Here is an 18,886-nt window from a genome sequence, read left to right on the forward strand (position 1 = left end):
CTGTTGGCACAGTGCTAAATTTTTTATTCATCCAACACAAAGACGGTCTCCATTTTGTTCCTTAGCTCTGTGGCCACTCACTAAGGCTCTTCCTCTTTGGAACTAATCACAGAAAAAGGGCAAAGACAGACATCTTCTAGTCCCAAGAAAAGTGAGGTTCTTTGCACCAGGACCCGGCAGCCTTTGTATTCAGGATATATACCTAGCATGCCTCTTATCCTGACACCCCAAATACCTCCACATTCTTTTCTTTAGTGATGTCTAAAGCAGAGTCTTACTATGTAGCTCAGGCTGGCTTCAAACTCTCGATTCTCCTGCCTCAACCTGAGCACTGGGATTACGGTGCACAGTACCACACCGACCTCCCTCGGTTAGGGTCTGTTGCCAGTCACTTACAGTAGGGCTCTGGAACTTGGGCCTCACCAAGGCGAAACCTTGAGCCTTTATCTGTCCTCAGATGCAGTATCTATTCAGGGTTTGCCGATGCGGCTCACAGACCTAGTCATTGTAAAGATACTGAGACGGGGATGCGCCTGAGCACTGCGAGCGATAAGTATCCATACCATGTCAGTAGGGGTGCACTACATTCTTTTTAAAGTTATGTTTGTGTATGCTGTGCTTCTATGCAGGCACGATTGAACTGCACACATATGGGAGGCCAAAGGACAACATTGTCCCGTAGGTACTGTCCTTCCATCTTTATGTGGATCCCAGGTATCCACCTCTGGTCATCAGGCTTGTGTGGCAATCATTTTTACCCATTGAGCCATCTCACCTATCCCCCCCACATTATTAATAACAGTAACTTATTACTAAGTCCAAATCAGCTCTGCTATTCTCATGCAGAACCCTAGGGTGCTCTGATCATTTTTGTATTCTCTTCCCTGTCATTTCTATCATCCGCTTGATCCATCCTTTCAAACATCTCCATTCCCTGACTCTGACGCATGCACACAATTGCATGTGTGCACACATGGTTGCATGCATAGTCTGACGCATGCACACAATTGCATGTGTGCACACACGGTTGCATGCCTGCACACACAAACACTAGAATTCTTTCATCCATCATCCTAGTTCCTGTTGACTGACGTTTTTATTCTTCACATTTATATTTCCAAAAGAACGGCATTTTCATGTTTATCTTCCCTACATAAAAAGTAAATCTAGTAGACACAGCAATCAAGGGGGCGTGTCAGTTCGGGAAACCAACACAACCAGGCATTTCAATAAGAAAGGGACTAAAAACAAATGAACTAAATGCCAATAAAAGGGATAAAGAAACTGAAATTATGTTTGAAGGACACACCATAACAGCCACAGAACTCAGTTGTCAACATCGCCTCTAAATGCCCATGACTTTAGGCAGCTCCTGGCACAGATGTTGGCCTCAAACACATATCTACAAAGCGATAGAAAAATGATTCCTACCCGTAATGTGTTTTAAATCTTATGCAAAGGCAACTTTCTGATACAATCTAGTTAGTGTCCAGAAATCTAGCTGCAAAGGAGGTTAAAAAAAAGTTCCTAGCCATCTAAAGTTCAAGAACACGTATAGCAGGCTCTGGGTTAACAGATGTTAACTCGTGTTAACACCCCTTGCACACTGGGGACAACAAAATCATGGTCCAATAGAGAACTTGAAGCCAGAAGGAAGTGGGTTCCTAGATTGCATGGCTGTAATTGGTAGTTAGATTATTCTTGGTGTTTTTCTTAAGTTTTAGTACATCTAACTCAGAGAAAGAATTTTTAAAAAAAATGTGCAAGATCAAGCAAGATGATGATGATGGTGGTGGTGGTGATGATGGTGGTGGTGGTGGTGGTGATGGTGGTGGTGGTGGTGGTGATGGTGGTGGTGATGGTGGTGGTGGTGGTGGTGGTGGTGGTGGTGGTGGTGGTGGTAGCGGTGGCAATGGTGATGGTGGTGGTGGTGATGGTTCACATTTATTAAACAAACATGTTTTGAACTGCCGCTGTGCACCAGACTGTGATAGACACAAGGGAGATAATAGTAGCCAAAAGCAAAGAAAAATTTCTGGAGGATTTGGGAAAGTAGACTATTCAATGGCCTATTTACTACTCAGGTTCAAGGCCAACCTCTGCCACTTACTATATTGCTTGAACAGGTCGATCAGGGGCACCAGACGGGATTAGAGATGTGTGCCACCACAGCTGGCTCCTTTGTGTCACACTGAGGACCGAGAGCCACTCCCTGTATAGCTGAGGTAAAAGGGGTACAGGTGAGGTGTGAGACCATGGAGAACCAGATCGTAGGAGAGGTTTGTAAGGTTTTTTAAGAGTTTAACTTTAACTCTGAGGAGACTTATGAACTATTGGAAGACTTAAAGACAGAAGGTGGTATAATCTGACTCGTACCTTTGAAGACACTCCTCTGGCAGAAGTATTGCCAACAGCTGGGAGTAAAGAAGTGAGCAGCCTTTCATCAGGAGGCTTGCAGCAGTATCATTCTGGAAGCATTCGGCAGGTGATTGGCTAGAACTTGCAGTAAACGCCTGGTTCTGACCTGTGTGTTCTCTATCTTTCCTTATTCCCTTTGTTACAATTTCTTCGTCTACTCTTACCATATTGATTTGTAAGATGGAGTTTCAGTGTATCTCCAAGACTTGAAATCGTGATCCTCCAACTTCAGCCTCGTCCCACCTGCTTTTATTTTAATTCACTCATTTTGTTGAGAAAACAAAATCCTTTAATAAGCTATTTTCTTAGGACAGCAGTGCTGTCTCGTCTGCTTGTCTTTGAAAGCACATGCTCACATAGTTATTTAACGTCATTCCAATGTCAGGCTTTGGGTGGGGAAAAAGAATGCGCATTTGCCTTGGTGGGCCTCGAATTCTGCAGTGTTGTTTAGAGACAGTGCCGAGGGCTGGTGTGGCTCAGCAGTTAAGGGCATGTACTGCTCCTGCAGAAGACCCAAGATTCAGGTTCCAGCACCCACGTCAGGCAGCTCGCAGTGATCTAGAACCCCAGGTCCAGGGGGATTTGAAATCCTCTTCTGGGGTAAACACACACACACACACACACACACACACACACACACACACTCACATACAAACACACATGCACACACAGAGACAGACACACACACACGCACACACAAACATAAACACACACACACACAGAGACAGACACACACACATGCACACACAAACACACACACACACACACTCACATACAAACACACATGCACACACAGAGACACACACACACATGCACACACAAACATAAACACACACAGAGACAGACACACACACATGCACGAACAAACACAAACACATGCACACAAACACACATGCAGCACACACAGAGACACATACAAACACACATGCACACAGAGATATACACACATAGTTAAAGATAAAATACTTCTCATTAGTATGCCATTTATTCTCTTTTTAGGACAACATTTCCAACCGAGCTTTTCTAAGCAGCCATCTCAAAGGGCCACAAGGAGCACGTGGCATAAATCCTTACCATTTTTCTTTGGGTTCCTGAACTACTTTTCATGGTAGAGTTTAATCTGGTGGTTTTGGAGCAGCAGAGATGAAACCAAATTCCTTGTGACCCCCACACAAGAGATGTGTGCAGGCAGAGCTATCTGGGAGCACTGCAGAATGGATCAGGATGGTCGTCTCATGTGAGTTGAGCTGAAAGGATTCTCTCTCTACAGAGAAATCCAGGAAGAGGAAGCCAGAGGTCACCTTCAGTCTGGGCCATAAAACAAGCCAAAGCATTCTATGGAGCAGCAAGACAAAGAAGCTTACAGAGAAGAGGACACTGGTTGTCTTAGTTAGGGCTTTACTGCTAAGTGGAGACACCATGACCAAGGCAACTCTTTCTTATAAGGACAACATTTAACTGGGGCTGGCTTACAGGGTCAGAGGTTCAGTCCATTATCATCAAGGCAGGAACATGGCAGATCCAGGCAGGCATGGTGCAGGAGGAACTGAGAGTTGTACATCTTCATCTGATTGCAGCCAGGAGAAAACTAGCTCTCAGGCAGCGAGGATGAGGGTCTTAGAGCCCATGCCCACAGTGACACACTTCCTTCAACAACACCACACACACTCCAACAAGGCCACGCCTCCAAACAGTGCCACTCCCTGGGCCAAGCACATACAAACTATCACACTAGTACCTGGCACAGAAGACATGTTAGAGTGTTCTAGATTAGCACACTTGCATCCTTGTGTGTTTCCAACACTTTGCCCAATAGGGGAAAGCTATAACCAAGTCCATGACTGCATTTACCTGGGGCTGCTCCTTTCCCATCAACTTCTATCCTCCTTCCAAACCAGTAAGTCTCAGGGTTTTTTGTGTTGTTTTTTTTTTCTCCACAGGGACCAGAGTTCCTTTTAAAACATATATTGTAGGGCTGGACAGACAGCTCAGCAGTTAAGAACACTGTTTGCTCTTCCTGAGGACTTGGGTTCAATTCCAGCACCCACATGCGGCTCACAACCATCCGTAGCTCAAGTCCCAGGGAATCTGATGCCATCTTTTGGCTTCCTAGAGAACCGGGCATCACATGTGGTACACAGATATATATGCAGGCATAAGACCGTACACATAAGATACATTCAAAAATAACTCAATTGTTTTAAATTTTATTTTTGTAAAAAAAAAATAAACCAATTGTTTTTAAATTTTATTTTCAGGTGTGTACATGTGCATGTGTTGTGTGTGTGTGTGTGTGTGTGTGTGTGTGTGTGTGTGTGTGTGTGTGTGTAGGTTCCTGGAGAGGCCAGAAACTAGTATCAGATCTCATGGCGCTGGAATTAGAGTAAGCTGCTTAGTGTAAGTTGAATGTGGGTTGCCTGGATGAATGAAGCAGGCTGGGAATTGCTGGGCCATCTCTTTAGCTCGGTTGTAAAATTTCTTAATATCAAAAAGATGCTTTCTGGTTTTGATATGCGTTGATAATTGTGGTATGATTTCTTCGTATTGTGACACTGGGGACATAATTTTGCCAATCTGTTTTGCTGTTTCAGGACCACTCTGTCCAAATTCTTTGGATGAAGTTGTTCTGCCTTCCTAACAAGGTTGATGAATTAGAATATTTCCTCTTTGTGGTCACAGGGTCTGACTGGGGGTGACATGTATTCAGGTCAACACTAAGCAGTCTCTCCTGAGACCCTTTTTAGATTTAGATTATTTTGTCTATGAGCATAGGTATGCTTCTCTCTCTCTCTCTCTCTCTCTCTCTCTCTCTCTCTCTCTCTCTCTCTCTCTCGTGTGTGTGTGTGTGTGTGTGCGCACACACGTGTGCACGCGCACGCATGAGCGCAAGTTCCTGTGGGGGCCAGAGAAGGTTTCAGATCCTCATGAAGCTGAGATTATAAGCTGTTGGTAGCCACCTGGTATGGATGCTGGGAACTAAACAGGGTCCTCGGGAAGAGCAGCAAATGCTCTTAACCACCAAGCCATGGCTCCAGCCCTTTCCTAGAGAAATTTGTTCTTGTTCTTGGGAGAGATGCTGTCAGTGCCCATGATGTCATGATGCACATAAGGTTGATGCCATGCAGGCTGTCAGCCGTCATCTTGCTCTGATATGGAGGTCTTGCATCTGAGAATAAAGCAATCACAGAGGGAAGCAAGCTAGAGCTGCTGAGAGGTAGAAACAGAGTCTCGAGATTAGGTAAACTCCAGCTAGGTGTGGGAGCAGGCCTCAGGGCTGCAGAAGCAGGAGGACTGCTCTACATATAGGAGCTTCAGGTTTATCTGGGCTACAGAGTTGTAAAATCTCTCTCTCTCTCTCTCTCTCTCTCTCTCTCTCTCTCTCTCTCTCTCTAACACACACACACACACACACACACACACACACACACACACTATTTGAGCCCTGTGCCTCCTTAGTGTAGAAATACCCTTTAGATTGCCCAGTCTCATAGAGCAAAATTCCCTCTTCAGTTTAAAGTTTGAGTTTCTGCTCCTTCCTTCTGAAATTGTTCTGCATAATACAAGGAGACACAAATCAGGACGTGTGCAGTCACTAAGTTTGTTCTGCCTCGTTCCGGCCACAGGAAGAGTATAAATTCTGATGACCGAGACTAGTAGATTGAGTGACGCGATTTTCTTACTACTCCATTTCCTTGGCAGTAGATTTTGTGCCTATGACAAGTTACGGCTGTGGCTCAGTGGCCTCAGCAGTGTTAGAGTAGGCATGGAGTCATTGGGTGAAGTTATAGGTTAGGTCTGACTTAACGACATCACAAGTATTGATTTAGTGAGAAAAGTACTTTGTATTTTAAGTTTCCTGCCCTTTATTTACTACTCCCTTGAGTCTGTGATTTGCACTTTGGTAACTTAAAGGCAGGAGGCGGAGATATTCTCAGATGACATTTCACGGAATAATTTTACTCCTTAATCAATTATACATCTTTCTAAGTCTCTTGGAACTGACTCCTTTAGCTCCATTTCTGCTCTTGAAAAAAATAGAAATATTTGGATTTTCAGCCTCCTGGGGGAGTGATGTTTGTATTATCCCAGATATCTGAGAAAAGCAGGAGGGAAAAGGCTGGCAATTACCTCAGTTTGATGAAGAAATGTATTAGTAGCAGACAGTGAGTGTTACATAGAATCCCCCCCCCCACAATATTGCTGTGCTTAAAACTGATGACCAGGTTTTAAATTTAGAAACATAGTTCATTTGTGAAATGAGATTTGAACCATTAGAAATATGACAAGCCTGAGTGAGCTCTGAGGTGGAGTTTGGAGCAGAAGAATCTTGCTGTGGGAACATTTTATCATGTGGATGAAATAATGGGAGGAGACCATGACAACAACTCTGTGAGCCTTCGCCATGCAGAGAAGTCTTATAAAGGAAAGGGTGCAACTCCAGAGACCCTAAAACATCATGGCCTTTTCCGAACCCTATTTCCCTTTCTACCAGAAAACCATACAAGATCACTGTATAACCTGATCCCAGGAACTGAGCGAGCCCCATTTTGGGTAAACCTTTTTGTTCTCATTGCAAGAGATGATCCCTAGTCTCATTTTGGCAGTCAGCTTCATAAACATGGAATTATCTGTTATGAAAATGACTGGAGAGATGGCACGTGCTGCTCTCTCAGAGGAGCAGAACGCAGTTCCTGGCTCCTAGGTCAGGCGGCTCATGACAACCTGAACTCCAGCTCCAGGGGTATCTGATACCTTTTGGCTCCCATGGGCACCAACACTCACACGCACAAACAGGCACACATATATAACTAAGAATAAAATAAACCTTAAAAACAACTTTAAAAAGAAAATAGATAATAATTTTCGACGGATAAATAGGGAGATAAACGAGTGCGTGCGAGCTGACTTTACCCATGCATATTTCATAACAAACTTAATAGACATAGAATCCTGCCCAGCAGAGTTGGGGTTTGCAGTAGGAGAGTGCTGGAGGATAGGCTTCCTGGAGTCATTTCGAGGCTCACCGGGTTGGAATGGACGGCAAGGGGCAGGCAATGGGAGAGTGACTGACTGACTCCTTTTCAGCCTAAAGCAATTCGCAGCTGCCAGAAAGTTGAAATATTAGAGCAAATTATACTGCCTAAGTTAAAATAAGCGCCCTAGGAATAGGGCCCTATAAATATTAAGATACATTCATTATGTAAGAAGCAGCATCCCTAATTCTATATTTTCCCCGTTTCTATATCTTAATAACCACTGTTGAAATCACCATTACCGTTAATGTCTTCAGCTATTTACTTCCGCTGGTTGAGACACAAATTATTGGCACATCCTCAAAGCCATTGCCTTCTGATTGTTTCTTCCAGGAGCACCCTTTATAGCTATCAATAGAAAAGAAAAAAAAACACTTAAAAACTATAGGTGTTTTATATGTAAGAATTTTGCATTCTGGTGTAGCACTGGCATTATGCCTCAAGCCAAACCAGATCAACAAGCAAAAAGAAAAAAAAAACTACTCTTCATTCACGTTTCTGACTTATGTCACAATTCACAGAGCATGAAGTGTAGCATCTGTCTTATGGCTAATAGTGCGAAATTATTTTTTAAAACAGACTTAAGTCATTCATTTTTCTTGTATTAAAAACCCTTATGTGGTAGCCACAGCTAGAGCCTGGGTCCTCTAAACAGAAACTCTAGTGTGGGTTTTTACACGATGGTGAGTGAATTCCTGGTAGGGAGACTTGGTGAACAAGGTCTCTTTCCAGAGGTCAGCGGTTAGATAGCTGTAGGTCTTGGAGATGGCATCAAAGCTGGCCTTGGCAAAGTTGCCCAGAGTGGCAGTGCAGCCTCTGGCTGAATTATAGCAGTCATCTATAACAACCATCAGCAGTAGCTTCTTGGGCACAGAAGCAGAGACAATGCCAGTGCCTCTGGGGGAAGGGATGAGATACACCAGCACGGAGCCACAGCGGCCTGTCACCTTGCATGGAACAGTGCGGGGCTTGCCAATCTTCTTCTCCCAGTAGCCTCTTCGCACCGGGACCATAGAAAGCTTGGCCAGGATGATGCCCCCCTCAGATGGCAGTGGCTACCTCCTTGGAGCACTTAATGCCTTGCAACCATTGTAGTCCCCAATAGCGACGAAAGCCTTGACCCTGGTCCGCTGGCCAGCCCGAGTCTGCTTCTGCACTGGTGGATCGTCAGAACCTCATCCTATAGGGATGCACCCAGGAAAAAGTCAATAATCTCAGACTCTTTAATGCTCAGGGAGAACAGGTAAGTTTCCTCCAAGGACTTGATCTTCATGTCCTTAACCAGGCAGCCCATCGTCGTGGTGATGAAGATCCACTCCTTGTCTTCAGCTTTAACTCCACGAGCCCCGCGGCCTTGATCACCGCCATGGTGAAACGGAGGAATCCCCAGTGGAAGCCTGCGTGGCTCCTAATCCTGGCGGACCGGAAGTCATCCCCTCCCGCTGCACCACTGCACCGGTATCATCCGCCATTTGGTGTTTTCCTGACAAAGCATATGAAATTATTTTTAATGTGTTTATCTGGCAGGATCTAGGCAATCTTACTACGTGTTATAGTAGTTATTTCAACAACCTAGAAATAGGTACCATTCCACTTGAGAAAATAAAGGGTCAGCAATGAAGGGTTTACCCAAAGCCATATAATTAGCAAGTGGCTGAGCCAGCCAACCACATCCTACCCTCTGTTTTCCTTTTCCTTGTTTTCTAGGCAGAGTTTCATAACATCCCAAGCCGGCCTAAGCTCTGCACCCAGTACGTGTGTCACACCCAGTTTACATCACGCTCGGAGCAAGCCCAGCATTCATGCGCCCAACATGGGAACTCTACCAACTGAGTTACATCCCCAGCCTCTGCGTCTTCACATTCTCCTCTGTGTCTTCACATTCTATCTCAGAGGCCTTATTAGGTATATATGAATACGCGCAGGAATATGAAGAGAGAAAGAGACTATTACAGAGCCAGTAAGATGACTCAGTAGACAAGGTATTTACCAGAAGCCTGTTGCACTGAGTTCCACCCCCAAAACCCACATGATAGACGGAGAGAACTCATCCCACAAGCTATCTTTTGGCTTTTACATGCACACCTTGCCCCTCCCCAATACATAAATGTAAACTGTTAATTATTTATAAAAGGAACTTTAAATTGAAAAGAGACACGATTAGGTTCCCACTCTAAGTTTAGAATCTAAACTGTTACTTAAGGCATGGCCTACAAGACTGCAAATGTATTTATTGAGCTGTACTACAAACATGCTTTCTGGGGACCTAGAGAGTTGGCTCAGCAGTTTAAAGCATTGGATGCTCTTGCAGGGGACCCAGGTTCGATTCCCAGCATCCACAGTAGACTGTAACACCTAGTCCAGGACATCTAATACCTTCTTGTGATCCCCGCAGGGACCAGGTACACATATGATGAACAGACATTCATGCAAGGCAAATCACTCATACAATAGAAGCAAATGACGAGATTTTAAAAAAAAGGCAGGGGGCAGAGTGACACATATATTTTGTACCAGCAGTCCGGAAGCAAAGATAGACAGATCTCTGTGAGTTCAAGTCCAGCCTGGTCTACGGAGTGAGTTCTAGGACAGCTGGGACTACACCCTGAGATCCTGTCTCGATAAAAGTTAAAACAAAAAACAAAACAAGACAAAACAACAACAACAAAATGCTTCCCCTGAGCCTCTGCTAAACATACCTGGCAGTGAGTTTCCGCTCAGTGCTCTGCCTTCATCACCGATGATCAGCACATCTTTGTGTCTTGGTAGATAGCATTATCGTTACTTTTTAAATGTGGCCGAGGACCAATAGATGGCTCAGCTGGAAAAAGTGCTTGCCATACAAGCCTGGGAACTTGAATTTGATCCGTGAACCCACATAAAGGTAGAAGGAGGAAACACATTTTAACCACACACCATGGCCCAGAAACAGCTGCTGCCGCCTTCGCTGCTGCTGACATCACCATCATACAACGTAATGAAATGAAGCTGGAAGCTGGATACAGCAGCTCATGCCTGTAATCCTAGCACTTGGCAACTGGAGGCAGTAGAATCAGGAGATCAAGACCATCCTCAGCTCCAGGATGGTTCAAGGCAAGCTTAACGAGACCCTATCCCCCTGCTCTCCTCCCCCAAAACAATAAGAAAAAAAAAAGAAAGAAAGAAAAGAGGGAAACAAACAAAATTGAGCTAAACCAAATGTCCAAATGTGATTGCTCTGGCACAGAAACAAACCAAAGGGAGACGCGGTGCTGGATACAGTGCAGAGACTTTGATCAAAATGACGAGTGGGAGCAGCTGGCTTGGAACGTACCAACTGTCCAGACTCAGATCATTCATTTCTCTGTGCCTCTATGTGCAATTCCCTAAAATGGGATGCTCGGAGAGACTTATACAATGTGAAGTAAGTTAAACAATGCAGTCCCTGGGTTTCTGAATGCACAATGAATGTAGCCACTGTTATTAATTTGTTGTGCCCTGGGCTGATTCTGAGGGCCTCCTGTCTGTTCTCTGCATCTGCTTCTCCCTGTGACCTCTTTCGATCCCATGGCTTTAAAAATAATCTATACTAGCGACTCCACAATGTATGTCTCCTGCCAAACGGATCTCTGCAAACGTGAACCAATTCGTGTCACTTTTCTCTTCAAAATCACTGCTAGGGCTTCCCATCTCTTTTGCCGAAGCAACCGGAGCCCCACTGAGAGCCTGTGAGGCTCTGCGCCCCTGTCCTACTTTGCGGACCATTCTTCAACTCTTTCCACGTTCCTTGTTTTTCAGCCACGCTGCAACTGTATGTTGAACGCCCCTAAAGGTCTTGCTCCTTGGACCCTTTCTACTTCCCATTCTGCCTTGTGTGCCCATCCCCAAAGGTTCAGGCAACGTGAACCTTTGTGTGACTGAAGTTCCTACTCAAACATTATCTCAGCAAAGAGCCTACCTGCCCTGCCCCCTGGGAAAGAGGACTAATTCCTTTTCTGTTTCTTTCCTTGCTTTACGTTTCTATATTATCCGATTACTAATGCATCTATTCATTTTCTGTAATGGTCTGTTGTTTTTGCCTAGAGTGTGAACTGAATTAAAGCAGCAACCTCATCTTGTTCACAACCCCTAAGTCAGTGCTTGGTATATAGCGGGCATTCAATAAATATTTATTGCTTAATTATAATTATGTTAATTGCCCAGCTTCTAACATCCCTTGCTCTTTCTACCCTGCTCCTTTGCATCTTGTGTTAGAGAAGACACAAACTTCTGCATGAATTACACTGGTTCTTAAGACTCTTATGAAACTTTGGGGTCAGTGTGTTGGCGTATCAGGTAAAGCAGATGCCTCCGAGGCTGATGACCCGAGTTCTATCCCGGGGACCCACGCTTAGAGAGGAGAGAAATGACTGCTGCAGGTTATCCTCTGAGCTCTATGATAGTGCTGTAATATTGTGTGTGTGTGTGTGTGTGTGTGTGTGTGTGTATGTGTGTGTACATGTGTATGTGTGTGTGTGTGTGTGTGTGTGTGTGTGTGTATGTGTGTATGTGTGTGTGTGTGTGTGTGTGTGTGTGTGTGTATGTGTGTATGTGTGTGTATGTGTGTGTGTATGTGTGTATGTGTGTATGTGTGTATGTATGGGTATGTGTGTATATGTGTGTGTATGTGTGTGTGTATGTGTGTGTATATATACTTGCACGCATACAAAATAATAAGCTAGAAAATTTCTCCATAGTAGGAGTCTATTTACTATTCAGCAGAAATTAAGACATATTCTCACCTGCCACAAACTCCCAGCTAAGAAATAACAAGCGGTGCTAGTGTGGTGGCTGAACAGCCAAAGACACTCGATACCAAGGCCGATGGTCTGGGTTCAACCCCTGGAACCCGCAATGCAGAAGAAAAGAACGGACTCTTGCAAGGGACTGTTAGTGACTCGAAGCCCAAGGAAGCTTCCGAGTCACCGAGGTAATTACTGGTTCTGTAATGCATCCAGACAGAGCAGTTGACCAGTCTTAAAACTTTTCCTTCCCCCTACTCATTTCTCTGAATCTTAAGCCCATTCATTTACTTAACTCAAGTTTTAAGGCATTTTTTCTGAACATCTCTGTATCCCACCCATCTGTAAAGACTAAAAGCTATAAAATCTATGGTTTCTATCCTTCTGCTGCCTCATCTCCTCCCTGCTGTCTCTCTAAACCCAGAAGTCCAGGACAGGACCACTTGTCTAAGGCTGCCAGCTTTCTCTTGCATCCTCATCTTCCCCTTCGGCTCTTTTCTTCCCAACAGTCAGAGATCTCATTAAAATGTCAATTACAGGGGCTGGAGATGTGGCTCAGTGGTTAAGAGCACTGACTACTCTTCCAGAGGTCCTGAGTTCTACAGTGGGTTTATATATAATAAATAAATAAATCATTTTAAAAAGTCAATTACAGGGTGCTCTCTGTTTAAAGATTTCAATGGCTTCCTTTTGTTATTCCACTGTAAGTTAGTGACTCATAAAACGTCTGGCCCATTATCCTGGTCCAATGGGATGACCTGTCACATACTTCTCTACTACTGTTTGCCCACCGGACCGGGACTTCTGGTAATATTGGCCTCCTTTCATGTTCTCAAGCACAGGAAGCCCCTACTCTGTCCCCAGGTTTTTGTACTAACAACTCCTAGTCTATATGGGCCAGCCTTAAATGCTGTTTAAGCCAGAAAGGCTTTCTCAGACTCTGTTCTGTCAGAGAGTGAGTTAATTCTGTTATCATTCAGGGTCCATAACAGCATCCAATAGAGAGTGCACATCCAGAAATAAGCATAGAGTGACGACTGTCTCAACTTAGACAGCTGATGTAGGAATTTCCTAATACCTAGCCTTACCATTTTCCCCATTCCCCATATCCGCTCAAACCCATAATTCAGCCGACACAAAGGACCAACATTAACAGAAGGGCTTTCTTAGTAACCACAAGTCAAGATTTGGATTTCAGTCAATAGTTTAGAATCACTAAATAAGGGAGGAAAACAAAACGTCCGAAATGAACACTATTGAAAAGAAAAACTATCACTTGTCATTCAAAATAGTAAAACCCACGAGAAAGAAAATTCATAAAATCAAACATCTTTGAAGTCGGATATGTTAGAGGATATAGACAGGGAGAGGAAAAGTGAGACAGGAAAACGAAATAGATAGAGTGGAGACAAAGCCAGCAACCACGCTGTAAGGATGCAAGGTTCCGGGTTAGGGTATCACTTCTTGCCTTGTAGATAAACTAAGATGCCGTGAGGTGGGATGGGGAGGGTAGAAATGATAGGGTCAGGCACCAGGACCAGTGACGCAAAAGAAGCTAGAGAGGAAGTAGAACGGAGCGGAGCCAAGGGAAGAGCAATACAAAAGCAGCCTCGGATCTAGCCGGAGTGGCAAGCGTTAAAGGGAGGCGGGGAGTGACGCGGTTTGCGTCTAGAGCGGCTCCTTGGAGTCCACAGCATCCACCGCCGGAGCCTCGCCTTCCTTTCTCCGTCTGCAGACATATCGAGACACAAAAAGAGGAAACCCCTGGATCCGTGCGAGGGACCTATTCCCATCATGACCGAGACCACAAAGACCCACGTTATCCTGCTGGCCTGCGGCAGCTTCAATCCCATCACTAAAGGGCACATTCAGATGTTCGGTGAGTCCTCCCGCCCACCCCGGAGGCTGCTTCCGCTGCTCTACTCTCTCGTCAATACCAGGGTTTTCCAGGGCGATTTGGCAGGAAGGCGTGCGCCCCTCCGGAGGGGTGCGCCCGCTGATCTGGCTGGTGCCAGGTCAGCCCCAGCTATCCCCGCTAGTGCGAGCCGATGCAAACTGCGTTTTTTTTCCAGGCGTCTCTAGCTTGGGGCCAGATCGCCTCGCCGAGGGCCAGGGATGGGGGAGGTGCGGGGCTGGGGGTGAGTGTCCTCTGGGGCGGGGTGGGGGCTCCAGGTTAGAGCCCTGGAGTGCGGTGGTTTGAGTACTTGGCGGGCAAGGGTGGGGATAGGGGCAGAGACTGGGGTGCGAAGAACGGAGGAGAGGATCTGGAGATAACGTGCTGTTTGTTTAGAATGGGCAGAAAGCTCGAAGGAGTTAAATGAGCCTCGGAGACACAAACACTCGCACACGACACACCAGTGGCAGGGACTGGGGCTTCAAGGAGACTACTACCGGGCTTGGCTGGCGGTTCCGGGAGGCGCAACGTACAATGTTTGGGGATGGTAGCCTTGATGGCCCAGAGAGGTGGATGCTGGCTGATGGCGAGGGAGGGGTACCACTGCCCTGCCTAGGTTTGGCTCCGGCTGCCTTGGAAAGGGAGGGGGCGGGGCGGCTGCTTCGGGAGGTGGTCCACGAGCCGGTGAGATGGATCCGGGCCCAAGTTGGTGGCCAAGGTTCTGCCCAGGGCGGCGATGACACCCGGCATCCTTGCGGTTGTGAGTGTGAGGATGGTTGTTTGGATGTGCGCGAGAGCTCATGTGTAGGGTAGGGAACGCGTCTTCCTGAGTTTGCTTTTTGAGGTTTGGGACGTACAGCGAGAGGGGGAAAGCCCTGGAATCTGGGTGCGTGCATAAGGTCCAATAGAGAGGCAGGAGAAAGATGATTGTCCACGCAGGTTGGAAATGTCTTGCCACCGGTGCGGAAGCCACGCGGCTGGGAGGCAGCTGCTGTAGGACCCAAAGGCACAGGGTGTGTGCGCGTTTAGACCCCTGAAAGAGGGACGCGGGGTCGCTTTAAGAGCAGAAATTGAGAAGTTAGAAGTTGGGGGGTGGTGATTCTTTTTCCTGGGACTCAAGGAAAGGAGTAGGGACGAGCCAGGGCTCTGGGGATGGCAGAAGGACAGGGTTGAGAGTCCCTGACCCGGCCCTGCGGTGAGGCGCTCTCCACAGGCGGCGGTGCTGAAACGCAGCGCGCTGCTACTGGCTGCGGGCACACGTGTTTGCCCAGTTCTGGAGGACTGCCAAAGCTTTCCTAGGCTGTTTAATGAAAGCCACAGCATATCCGTGAAGACCACCCCAAATGCTCAAGCTAAAAATACTCTCCTCTAAACCTAAAAGATGAATCTGCACTGGGCCTGACGGCTAAAACTCAGGACGTTATAAAACTACCCCGAATGCGGGGCAGGTTCAGGAGCCACCTTACAGAATGGGAAGAGGACGCCTAAGGGGTAGCCGTCCCTTCTGATTTATTCTGTAAGCTTTTAAACGTGTTTATTCAGAAATGATGCCAACTTGCCTGTTAAACAGGGTGCTTTGTTCCAGCATCAAGGTAAACCAGCAGCAGAGTAGGCCACCTCCTCAGTCTTCTGAAGTAGCGGCAAACCAGGCATCCACCAGTTCTTACCTTCTTGTGAGCCCAGTGTCTCGTCTTCTCGTTTTCGTCCTCGTTGCCCACTTTCCTGTTGGCAGTCTTCTGTTGATATTATTCCTCTTTCCCTCGCCCAGGAATCGAGCTTCCTTGGGAACTCTAGCTTTAGGAATCTTTAGTGGGAGAGTGGGTGCTGCTCCTTTCTTTCTAGGACGAAGGATGTGGGAAATCCCACTTGCTATAATCTCAGAAGTGGGCCAGAGCAAGGGCATGGTATTGTAGCTGGAGAACTGGGTATCGAGATAGAGGTGGGTATCGAGATAGAGGTGGTTACCGAGGGAATGCTGACCAGCCAGTTCTCCGGGAGCTTTGGGGGATAGAATGTGAAAGCAGGCACGGGTTGTAGCAGAAGATTTTGCATTCGGAATAAGTGAAGGGAGACATTTGACAGTGGCCATTAGTCACTTCCCATTGGTACTGAGGACCAATCAAGAATAGCTGTCAAGAAAGCCCTTTTAAGTGTCCATTAAGGGTAACATAAAGAAACCCAGGGAAAGAGCCGTGATGTGGGTTCACTCTGGGTTGAGAGAACTTACCACCTAATGGAGGCATTTCTAAAGTCCATAAATAAACAGGCGAGAAGCAAGCAAGAGGTGGAAGACAAAGGAGATGTTAAACCATTTATTGTGGACTCTCTCAATGGTGTCTTTGAGCTGCTGCAGTTTGAGAACTATTTTTATGGAATCTATTTCCTTATTATTTGTGTGTGTGTGTGTGTGTGTGTGCATGTGCGTGTGTGTGTGTGTGTGTGTGTGTGTGTGTGTGTGCAGATGGCGGTCAGGGGACAACTTGTGAGTATTGCTGCTCTTCTACTGTGTGTGTACCGGCTACTGAGCTCAGGTTGTCAGCACCTTCGCTTTCAAAGCCATCTTTGCAGCCCTATAAAAATGTGAGGTTTTTGTTTGTTTGTTTTTGGTTTTTTAATTTCACTTTTTTTGAGACCCTGTCTCAGCTTTATTGCCCTGCATGGCCTAGAATCTACTATGTGGATCTGACCAGCCCTGAACTCACAGAGATCTACCTGTCTCTTCCTTGTGACTTGGTTTTATTTCATCTTATAAGTCTTGATAATGGCTCTCACTCTTAGCCCAAGCTGGTCTCAAAGTCGTGTTAATTCTCCTGCCTCTGCCTTTTGCAAATACTGGAACAGGCATGCGCCACCATACTTGGCTGTATGAATTACTGTGGTATGACAGCTTCTAGCTGAAAGCTTTTTGTGTATGTTTTGAACTTGTCATATTAACAGTCTGACAAGTCAGACATCACCATCTCTTTTGCGAGCAGGGAACAGAGTGACTTGATTTTGAGGCAGGGTCTCAAGTGCCCTAGGCTGGCCTCATCGTGACTGTGCTAGCTGAGATGACTGGAACTCCTCACCCTCCTGCTTCTGCCTCCTGAATGCTGGGATTACTCAAGGACACCCAGTCCTGATGGTCCTGAGCTTCACATCGATGATCCCTCTTACAGATACCACCGTATTGCACGAGCTAGGAAGAAGTGCTCAGCTAATTTGGTTGGGTCATCTTATGAGCACTGGTTCCTTTAAATGTATCCTAATTAGAGTGAAATTGACCATCAGCTTACTGGATTCTCAGTAGCATGTCTTAAGAGCTCTTTCTCAAAAAAAAAAAAAAAAAAAAAGAAAAAGAAAAAAAAGAAAGTGGATAGCATTGGACAAGCTATCCATGAACTATTTCCTTTTGAAAATGACTCTAAGGTTTGTCTCCCCAAGAATACTTAAGTACTTAACATAATTAGATCACCAAACTACCAAACTTTCTTTAGGGATGTGAAATTTGGTGATACATGATTGTAACAAAGAATTTGAGATGCGGAAGCCGGGGGATCAGGGATTCAAGGCAGCCTTTGCTACATGAGGCCAAAACAAAGCAAAACCAAAACAACCCCAAACAAACAAACAAACAAACCCCAACAACAACAAAAAATCCCAAAGCTAAAAACAAAAACAAAAACCTGCTCAGTTGCCGTAATAGAGCACCTGTAATTTTTTAAAATTGAGTTGCTTACTAGAGGAAAAAAAGGCAAAATATAAATAACGAGACAATCAAAACCAACATTTAGAACTAAAGAACTCACTTTTGTCTGTTTTAGAGATGCGTTTGTGCATTGTTCCTGTGTGTTCAGGAGCACGTGTGTGAACAGGGGCACGTGTGTTAACAGATGTGCATGAAGGCCATTTGACACTTTTGGGTGTCATACTCAGGTGACATCCACCTCTTTCAGGCGGGGCCTCTCACTGGCCTCTCAGATCCCCAGGGATTTGCTTGTTTCCTCCTCCCCAAAGCTGACATCACACCACCCTCATGTGTCACCAACCTTTTTTTCTTTTTTAATGTAGGTTCTCAGGTCCTTGCAAAGAAAGTACTTTTGATTAAGCCATTCCCCAAGCCTCATTCTTTATTTTTATAAATTATACCTAGGACAACTTTGGATATTTGTAAAATATTTTAGACTCGATCTTTCTGTTTCTCTGACGGGGGAGTTGGATTTATTTATCCAATGTGTAGACTACAGAAACATAGGAAAACAGTATTTGTGACCAAGACAATGGACAGTTTCTTATTCACAGCTAAAATGTCCTCAGGGATGAATAAAAAGTTTTTACCAAAGTAAAAGCATGAACTAATGATGTCACTTCTCATGGGTCGACCTCACTGCATAAGGAGGCAACGTAAAGCTTGAAGGATTTTTTATGTAAATTCTTAGTTTTCATAACTTTAAAGAAAATTATACTGGAATACCATTTCTAGCATACCGACGAGTAATCTCTATTTAAAAATGAATGCTAACAGATATTTATGTTGATATATTTGATTGTAAGCCTACCATTGAGTAGTCAAACAGCAAGTTTGAGTAGAAAAGAAAAAAATGGCTGATCGATTAGTTTGGGCATAAAAGAAGAACGAGACGGTTTAATCAGAGCAGAAATAATACCCTGCTTTTGATGACTGTAAAGTAGATTTTCTAGGGTTTCTATCTCAACGTGTTTCTTTGAGCAATCTGATCATTTGAAATGAGCAGAGTCTGATTCTGCTCTCTGTGGGTGCAGATGGGATGGAGCCCCTGTTG

At 45.3% G+C, this 18,886-nt stretch overlaps 1 protein-coding gene and 1 pseudogene across 1 annotated transcript in view; one reads left to right on the plus strand and one right to left on the minus strand.

The window, feature by feature from the left end:
• Positions 1 to 8,065: 8,065 nt before the first annotated feature.
• Positions 8,066 to 8,923, minus strand: LOC116911440 (annotated as a pseudogene).
• Positions 8,924 to 13,868: 4,945 nt separating this feature from the next.
• Positions 13,869 to 18,886, plus strand: part of Nmnat2 (nicotinamide nucleotide adenylyltransferase 2) — a 174,123-nt gene continuing 169,105 nt past the window's right edge. Inside the window, exon 1 of the mRNA XM_032915730.1 lies at positions 13,869 to 14,090. Coding sequence (XP_032771621.1) covers positions 14,006 to 14,090 — 85 coding nt within the window. The 5' untranslated portion in view covers positions 13,869 to 14,005. The remainder of the gene's footprint in view (positions 14,091 to 18,886) is intronic.

The sequence above is a fragment of the Rattus rattus genome, chromosome 10 (assembly GCF_011064425.1).
Source record: "Rattus rattus isolate New Zealand chromosome 10, Rrattus_CSIRO_v1, whole genome shotgun sequence".
Lineage (NCBI taxonomy): Eukaryota > Metazoa > Chordata > Mammalia > Rodentia > Muridae > Rattus > Rattus rattus.